The 9,504-nt window shown below is 38.6% G+C and overlaps 2 protein-coding genes across 2 annotated transcripts in view; both read right to left on the bottom strand.

Annotated features, from left to right (window-relative positions):
- The window catches only part of LOC116186639, a 14,653-nt gene extending 5,417 nt beyond the window's left edge, over window positions 1–9,236 (bottom strand). The window contains exons 1-2 of the mRNA XM_031514574.1: window positions 8,567–9,236; window positions 3,515–3,516 (exon numbers count right to left, since the gene is read on the bottom strand). Coding sequence (XP_031370434.1) covers window positions 3,515–3,516; window positions 8,567–9,013 — 449 coding nt within the window. The 5' untranslated portion in view covers window positions 9,014–9,236. The remainder of the gene's footprint in view (window positions 1–3,514; window positions 3,517–8,566) is intronic.
- Window positions 9,225–9,504, bottom strand: part of LOC116186638 — a 1,319-nt gene continuing 1,039 nt past the window's right edge. The window contains exons 2-3 of the mRNA XM_031514573.1: window positions 9,361–9,411; window positions 9,225–9,260 (exon numbers count right to left, since the gene is read on the bottom strand). Coding sequence (XP_031370433.1) covers window positions 9,225–9,260; window positions 9,361–9,411 — 87 coding nt within the window. The remainder of the gene's footprint in view (window positions 9,261–9,360; window positions 9,412–9,504) is intronic.

Below are 9,504 nucleotides of genomic sequence, written 5' to 3'. Positions count from 1 at the left end.
CACTACAGCCGTCGTGGCTGCCACCGCCGCCGCCTCCACCGTCGCCGTCGGCTCCACCACCGTTACCGCCACCACCACTATCGTCACAGTTGCTGTCGTCGCAGCAGTCGCCGTCACAGTCATAGTCAACGAGTGCTGTCGCGAAAATCGTCTGGTTTCTTGGCCAATCGCTGGTCCAAGTCAACCTGATGACCCGATTCGACTCGCCACTCAATCGTACCAAATCGTGTTCTGTCTCTACACCTTCTTTGGTCTTGACGCGGCACTGGCATTAATTAAACTGGTTTTATTTGGAAAAATTTACTCGTGGAGAACACCCTGTCACGTGACATGATCGTAATAGGTATGCTTGAATTCGACGCGTGTTATTTCCAAATATAATCTCAAACTCGTTAAAGACCTCGTTGAAATTTCATTATTGAATGAGTGGCAAGAATAGATGCTATACTCGCCGATTAAATTACCTTTCTATACATATATCTGGCTAATCCATTACTCGAGGATTTCATGAACTATTGTATTCAATAGATTAGCTGTTTAACTGCGTGACTGTCATGATAAATGAACGATAAAATTAGAAGTGAAACTCGTGTCCATTAACATTACACGAGAGTAACATAATAATTTCTCCTAACAATCCCATTAAAACTGTTAATTCCTTTTGAAAAATATCGAAAAAATTATGACACGAGGTGTCAAGAGAAGCGAATAAGAGAAACGATCGGTTGTAGTATAAAACCACGTGCACCCAACACAAACCCTATTGATAGTGTAATAGCCACGCGATCCGTGGCACGCACCCGCAATGTCCCCCCTAGACAATCGGAGAACAGAATCCGAGATTCTCCAATACAGATGAACCTATGCATATTTGGCACATCACACCCGGCACGTTCCGTTGAGTCACCCTTTCGGTCTCAAGCACGCGCAGCAGACGTAACGCGGGACACATGCCGGTCGTACAACCGAATCTCGATACGGTGCACCAATATTTACTCCTAAATCGAATTGCTTACAGAGAAAATGTAAATATGACATTTCGCGAAAATAAAAAGGAAAAGAATGTCGTGGGAGGGAGTATTCAGTCAGCAATAATAATAATGATATTCCGCTGTTGGAAATTTGCAATTCGAATTACGAATACACGATATATTCATTTGTATTTGAATACGAATTTTGAGAAAGTATATAAATATACTTGCTTACTTCCAACTTTTCTGTCTCTTTTTTTTCAAAGTACATACAGTTAGTTAGATGGAGAGATTAAGTTTAGTTAGATTTTTTCTTGAGTGTTTGATTCAGTCGTATTTTTTTAAATACGAACATTTTATATTTTGATTAACTTTTTATTAAAATAGTAATTTTTATCTTTTTTACTGTTTTTAAATCATGATTAAGAAAAAAGAGGAAAATGAGTAATGCGAATAAAGATTGGACGAAAAACGGTATTGATCGTAGGCGAGGATGTGTATTGGGTCAATGATAATAATTTATCAAAAAGGTTAATTGTGGAACGATAGGTATCATATGCATTTCTTAAGCTTTTGTCTCTGTGACGAAAACTGGTTTCTCGTTCACCCTTTCTATTTCTTAGGGTAGGTAGGTGATAGTATCGATGCTGTTCCTTATTTAGAAAGGAGGACGTCAGAGATGTCGAGTTCAACCGCCAGAATCAACCGATCTTAATAATTCGACGCTTAACGATTTCATGATACACCGCTTCGTGGACTCATTTTTACTTTAACGGGATGTACGAAATAAGATGAACGTTGGACAATATAATTCATGTATCGATCTATAAGAGAAAATCAGAAAATCAGAAAATGAAAAGATGCAAATAGAGTCAAATTTGACTGAAAAGATTCGGATATTTCATATTTTTAAGTAATTCGAAACTAATTATATTTAATTTCTTTATAAGAACACTGTAATATGTAAATTGTAGTCAAAATAAAATTAATATAGAAATTTCGAATATCTATTGTTATTTTTTTTTTATTGTAAATAATTTCATAATTTTGAAAAATATTCATATCATATCTTTTTTTTTTAATAAAAAAAAAAAAAGATTTAAATCACTAAAAGTCAATTTGCCAAATTATTGAGTATAGTACTTGTTTGATGCTTCATATCAAAACAAAAAAAAAAGAAAAAAACACATGGGCAATAAAATTAATCCTCCATGAACAATTTCGATCACAACAAAATTTAATTTCTAAATCCCTTTGAACAGATTTGTATTTTATTGCCGGTGAACATTTTAAACATTTAACTAGACAACAATTCTAAATAAATGAAAAGAGTCTAAAACAATAAAAAAAAAAAAGAACGCCGAATCCAGATTACTCGTGGAAGCAAAAAATATGTTTATCCTCGTTCAGAATTAATCCCAATTGAGCCCAAAACTTGGGTTCTCCAACAGTTCTCTTGGCCTGCCTCGTTACCCGATCTTTCTGACCACCGGCCATTCCATAAATACCACAACATCGTTAAGATTTAATCGAGTTAATACCCGCTTCCACATTACCATACCCAACGAGCCTCGGAATATCCTCGGTATATTCCTCGTCTAAACACGAGACACAACGGGACGAGTTCTCAGTCATCAACGCAGCAGACTCATCTCGTACCATTCGCCTACCGTCGTCGTTGCAGAATAAACCTTATCTCCGGCCTTAGAGATAAGGGGTCTTCGATCTCGGTCCGTGTCATAAACAGAACGCCGGCATAAGAAAGAAGATCGGTTGAACGCACACGATCGTCGATGGTGTATAGTCACTGGCCCAGAGGAGAGAACGTCGAACCGAGAACGAATCTCGTCGGCGAAAGGCGAAACGTGTAGGCCGATAGGCGCATTGAGATACGAGGTTTCGCGAGTGGAGAAGGGAGAAAGGAGAAGGAGGGAGAGAGAGAGAGAGAGAGAAGGGACGAAAATGTAAAAATGCGAGTTTTACGAGACGCTTGGACAGCAGCATTCCACGGACATACTTGGAACCGGACACCGGGTTCGTGGAACCGGGACGGTCACTCGAGAACTATGCTATTTAAAGAAAGGCACACCGAGGAGCACCCCGTTTACCGTTACTATCAACCTCCGCCGACCTTTTGCCCGTCACTTACGCGGCCAGACAAGTTGAATCACCGTGCCTCGGCTCTGTTGCAATCGAGATTTCATGGTTAACCCTTTAACCAGGATACACACGTGCATTAGTATTTTTATTTCGCATACGAGCGATGATATCGGGCTTTTAGTATCGTTAATGGCGCGATGTCTGTCTGTCCGACGTAAAATGGGAATAGATGATTTGTTGAATATTTAATTTACGATATATTCTGTACCGTTGCAATTGAATTTTCGTACCTAAAAAAAAAATATATATATGGTTAATAATTGATATTTTTATTTGAAAATTGTCTATTTATCTGATTCATATTTCGAAATAGAATAAATTAATTTATGGAATGGATCAATTGCGTAATTATTTTAAGAAAGAAAATTTATCTAATTCCACACATCTAAATTTTAATATATTGCTATACATTCATTGAAAAATATGTTTCGAGAACAATATATCCCCATACAAATTTTTGTTAGAAAAGTAATAACGAGAGAAGAGATAAAACTGACATATAGAATAAAGAGAGTAAGCATCGAGATAATGCCAAATTCTCATTTCAATATCAACGAAAAGTTTAAAAGTTTAACAACCAATTGTTCGCTCTACGATTTCACGAAAGAATAGAATTTAACGTAACCATAAAGTGCAAGACGAATTCTGATAAACGACTATGGTACCATTCGTTTCGCGTTGTTTTTCACTTTAATCCTTTTCGTCTGTAATCCTCTTATACCTTTATGAGACGAGTTGGATTCGGAACTAACGAAGCGTCGATATTTTCATCGGGCACAGATTAAAGCATATCTCTTGCCGTTATCAAAACCGACGGAATATTTCTTTCGTGAATCTACATAAAATGGAATTTTGTTAAAAAAAAAAAATAGAATTGATATAAACAAAAAATAATTTCCACAAAGACAACCAAGATGAAAAATTGAAGAAAAAATGAAGAAAATATCAGAGAATCTTTGAAGCTGTTCAGAAAGAGAATTAAAAACCTCGCTATCAGAATCGCAAAGCTATAAAAAAAAAAGGAAGAGAAGAATTTCCTAAGAAAAGCCAAAAAAAAAAAATAAGAACAAAGTTACAAGATCATTGATAGAAATGAACGAAAATAATTTCCACGAAACTACTACGAAGAGGAGGATAAGAGAAGTATAAGCGTTGGTCGTCGGATCGTGAGATAGAGGCAGAGAGGGCCGAACGGGGGTAAAGAGAGTTTCGTGTGGAGGAAAAAAAAAAGGAAAAAAAAAAAATGAGGACAAAGAAGGAGGAGAAGAAGAAAAGGGTGGTGGAGGCAGGGGAGGTAGAAAGACCGCGGAGATGCGAGGCGCGATGAGAAGGAACGGACGTAGTAAAAGGAGGTGGAGTAGAAGAACGGAGAGACGTTTAAAAGAACCTCAAAGAGTATAAAGACCAAGTGATAATCGGTCAGAGACCCTCCACCGGGGCCAGACGGCTATGCACTCGGTTGGAGTGCCAGGGCAGACAACGGACAGACGTACGGACGTGCACAGGAACGAACGGACAGACCGAAGCAACCAGAACATATTGTGATGGCCTGCTGCACAGGCCTGCTCTCTTTCCTTCTCTTTCTCTCACTCTCTTTCCCTTTCTCTCTTCCTCACCTCTCCCTCCCCTCTCTGGTTTTCTCCTTCTTCTGGTTCACTCTTCTGGTACACTCCAGGCCATTGCCATTCACCGGCATGTCTCGTCTCTCATTTTCCAAGCCCGTTGCTCTGCCTCCTCTCTCCCTCTTCTTCTCTTTTCTTCGAGCCTGCTCTCTCGTCTCTTTTCTTGCGTTGCCTGACCCCTTTGCTCCTTGCATTTTTCTCTTTTCCTTTTTTCTTATTCTTCCTTTCTTTCTTCTCCCTTCTCTTCTTATTTTTCGCCTTCTTTGCTCACTTTTTTCCCCTCTTTTTTACTCCTCGCTTCTTTCCATTTCGCTCCTCTTGTACTTTTTTTGAGGGAGGAAAGAAATCAGAGAGAGAAATGATATTTAATAAAGCGAATAATGCGAGGGAAATTCAGTTGATTTTCATTTTCCATTGCTCAGGGAATTTAATTAAAATATCTTTAAATCGTTTAGATAGAAACGAAGGACTCGTGATAGAAACGATTTTCTTCTTTCGTTCGAATATTTTAGTTTGAAATTATCAAAATGTTGCAAATATTTATTTTGTTTTTGTATAAATGCAAGATTTAAAGCAATGAAAAATCTATCCTTTCGATTGCCATTCAAGAAACCTTTTAACAATTGTTCAAAAGGCTATAAAATTTACGCCATAATACCGTACTCTATTTGAATTACCAAGTCTTAGAGTAACCGTAGAGGATAGTGACGCATGGTATGAATGTTTATAGCAAATGACTGGCAATGAGTATCGAATGTTAGACATGCATGGAAGGATGAGTCGTTTGAGATTAGGGTGCAAGAAGTGTGCATGACCACCCAACGTTCCGGACGTGACCGTATGTATCTTGGGAATGTCTGCATGTTTTTCTGAGGGAAAGAGATTTTAAAAGATTATAAAAGATATAACCCTACTTTTTCATCTCACTCTTGGAAATAACTCTTAACGAAAAATTTCATGACGAGATCATTTGTATTCCAAAAAAAAAAACAATTGATATCATCAAAAATATAAAAAATTACAGAAATAAACCACCACACAAAAATTAAAATTACATGAAATTAATCTAAAATTCTATTTTAACTATGACAATTAAAACATATTAATTCTTGAGGAATATCTTATAGATTTCAAATGGATCAACGAATCCACTCATCTCCATCGTGCAATGAATAATCAACTAATTCATCAATCGCACACAGACATCAAACATTTCTCCATGCACAATGAACTCAATTTCCACTCTCCACGAAGAGTCTACCTACATGCATGCGTTCTAGGCTTATATATCCTTTGGATGTTTCTCAACGTTCTTACAGAATTAATGTTCTGGACGCTCGTCCAGGTGGAGAAGGATCTTTAAGCGTATTCTTCTCGCGCGCGACGATCAAGGCTGCACCGACCCTGCGTTCTCAGACAAGACGGCGCGTTTTGTAGAAACACGATCGCAAGAGCGTGGATAGCCACGGAGTGGTGGGTTTCTCTGGACAATGTACGAGACACAGTCGGGCTAGGAACGAGACTGATTGATGGAGCAGAACATTCCTCGTGGTTGGTTTTCGATGAAAAAGAATTCACGCACTCAAGTCGAAACGGTTCTAAATTCAACGTAATGCGTTTACGTGTCATGTGATGTCGTGATTTTGGAAATCGGAGAGAATCGTCGAAAGCTATTGCGGAATATATGCAGGATAAAATATAAAATACTGCTTTCCACCAAGTTCAAGAATAATATCCCTTACGAATTAAATACTTGTGAGATTCGATTCCTCGAACTTTCTATGTTTCAAGAAATCATTCGAAAGTCGAAAGTTAACTCAGTTCTCAAAACTTTCCACGAAATAATTCCAAAATTTGTACGAGAGATCAGAGAGGACCTCGATCCTACTCTCTCGAAGTTTCTTTTTCCTGTCCAACCTGTCGTTTATCCAGCAGTGCAGTGGTTCGACCGCGTCATACCGCATTGGAAACGAGGCCCTGGCCCATCACGAACCTTCCCCGCTCGTCCTGTTATTATTCCATCAAATACCAGAAGGCAGCCAAGGGCGTAGAAGGGATGGTCAAAGGGGAAAGGGAGTAAGAAAGAGAGGCAGAGAGGACGGTGAAACTGGATGAGAAAGTGGAGGCTCCGGGCAAGGGCTTCTCTCTTTCGAGCAGCCTGAATTTTTGCGGCTGTTTTTTACAGTTACACCTGCCGTTCCCGAACCACTGATCGCAAACGTCACGCACAACGTCGTATCGCTTCGTACTTCATGCGTGGAACATGAGGACAGGCCTTGTATACGAATACGCTGGGCAGGGTGGCTGGTGATGCTGCCGAGTTACCAAGCGACACTGGCCAAAAAAAGAAAAACGAAGGAGGAGAGGGCGGCCAAAACTGGAAAAGGGGGAGCTGAAAAGAGCGATCGAGTGATCGGTCTAACGACGAGACCGCGAAAGGGAATATACAGTTGGCGACGAACCCAGACGCGTGTATACTGCCTCTCGAAGTTGTTCTTTCGAAGTCAATGAACTTGTCGATTATGCGAAATCAGCCGGGGCCTCTCGCTTAAATATTCAATTAAACGGCCGGATGAAATTTATACGCGACCGGCATCGAACGATCGGCCTTTGGAATCGGGCGTATCGTGCCACGTGTTCCATATCTGCTCGAAAAAGCTTGAATTTCGTTCTTTTCGATTAATTGTACATATATCACGCGCGAATAGATTATACGTAGATGGATTGTGTACGATGATTTGTTTTAGCTACGCTTCTTTTCTTGATCTCTTCTTACGTATCTTCTAATAATATTCAAAACGAATTAAAATTAAATTGCACAATTTTCTTTTTTAGAAAAGAACGTGTCACTGATGCAGGGCAGATGAGGTGATGTGTTTTAGAAATGATGTAGGCAATAGAATCCATAGATCGATGGATTTGAGAGTTATACTGCATCAAAATTAAAAGAACATTAACATTCGCACAAATATCTCAAAAATAATATATCCTTTGGATTTAATGTATTGCATTATCAAGCAAATTAACATATTTATTAACATATTTAGTAATTATTCCGATATCTATACCATCCATTCATAAACTAAAATCATTATTAATACTCGTACCATTATTCTCAAATTAATCACGAAATAAATCAAAAATTTAACATAACTAAAATTAGAAAATTGATTTTAAAGTTTTGATCAATGTACATATCTTGACACGAATATTTGCAAAAGATAGTAAAAAAATACATAGTTAAAAAGACACCGATACAATTTCTGGTATCGAACAAACATTTCATTGACTTTTCACGTTCGTTTCTTTCTTTTCTCGTCTCGTATTCGTTGTTATCTGTTAATAACTGAAATATTTGCAGCGAGCTCTTTCGAAGCGTCGCGACTTCGCGCGGACAAATAACGCGTCACTCTTTGTACTCATCGCGCGACCACCACTTTTTCCTTTCCGCAATTTCTCGCGCATCACCGGTACACCTGTTGAATGATCCCCTTTACGAGTTCGCTACACGAATTACAGTCTCGGAATCGTTCGATCGTTGCCGATTTTTCTTGCAATATCGATGTCGTAATATCGATAATTAAAATTTATTATAATTAGAAATGCAATTTTCTGTAATTTCATAGTAACAAAGTTACTATAAACGATGATTTAATTAAATTTGAAGACTTTTTTAGAATATTTAGAAAATTACTTTTTGTTAGATAAGAATAACTTTAACTAAGATTGGCTAATTTTAATCCCTCCGTTCAAATATCAGGTATAATTCTAATGCAAATCCCAATAATTCAAACGATTTTACAACCTACTTACATATATGCTACGTTTCTTCTTTATCAGTACGAGGGCCAAGATGAAATCGAGACATCCTATGAAGAAGCTTGCGATCGGATCCAGAAAACGTTCGATACCATCGTGCACCCCGAAGAGAGGCGACTCGTCGATTTCCCTTTTGACCCAGGAGGAGGGGAAAAAAACCGTTTCACGATGCAAGAATACCTTTTTCCTCCCTCGATCTAGGCGGCTGTCTCCGCGACGCGACGGGATATATATGCATGATTCCAGAAAATTGAACGGCTCCACGTCTGACAGGGGGCATCTATTCAACTGTACGAAGCAGACGGTGCACGCTCGTTGAAAAATACATGCCCCCCTCTCGTATCGTATACGAAAGCTCGCCGGGCGTCGAGGGCAAATTGGATTATCGGCGATCAAACACGGAATCCGATCAAATCGCTCGGAAAGGGCTTCATCCTTCATCTTTATCGGTTCAACGCCGTCGCCTGCCCGTCACACATGCCCTCCCCTTCCGTACAATTCTTCCTGCTGATTGCAAAATTCCGCATTCTGCCGACAGATCACCGGACGAAGATATCCAGATCCCGTCTCAAACGCGTTCAAATCACATTAATCCTGGCGATCGTCGATCGATCGTGGCCGATAATTAAATGATCGAGTTTTATTATTTGATTTATGCTAATCTAGTAACTATTTCCCTCGATTTCTCCTGAAAACAGGTTAATTTTATTAGAAATGGACAATTCTTTCAAGATTTTTAATATCTTTTGATATTTTTATAACGATCCTTCGAACTTTTATTATCTTGCAATCACATCGATGTGTACATTTGTGTAGATTAACGCGATGCAAGTTTTCAACTGAAAATTATAATCGTACATTAATAAAATGATCTTCTATGTGTTAATACAATATAATATTGCAATTTATAATCGATCTTAAGAGAGATACGG

The sequence above is a fragment of the Apis dorsata genome, unplaced genomic scaffold (assembly GCF_000469605.1).
Source record: "Apis dorsata unplaced genomic scaffold, Apis dorsata 1.3 scaffold_1065, whole genome shotgun sequence".
NCBI classification, from domain to species: Eukaryota; Metazoa; Arthropoda; class Insecta; order Hymenoptera; family Apidae; genus Apis; species Apis dorsata.
The sequence above is the reverse complement of the archived record's forward strand: the minus strand, read 5'-3'. Positions and strand labels throughout refer to the sequence as shown.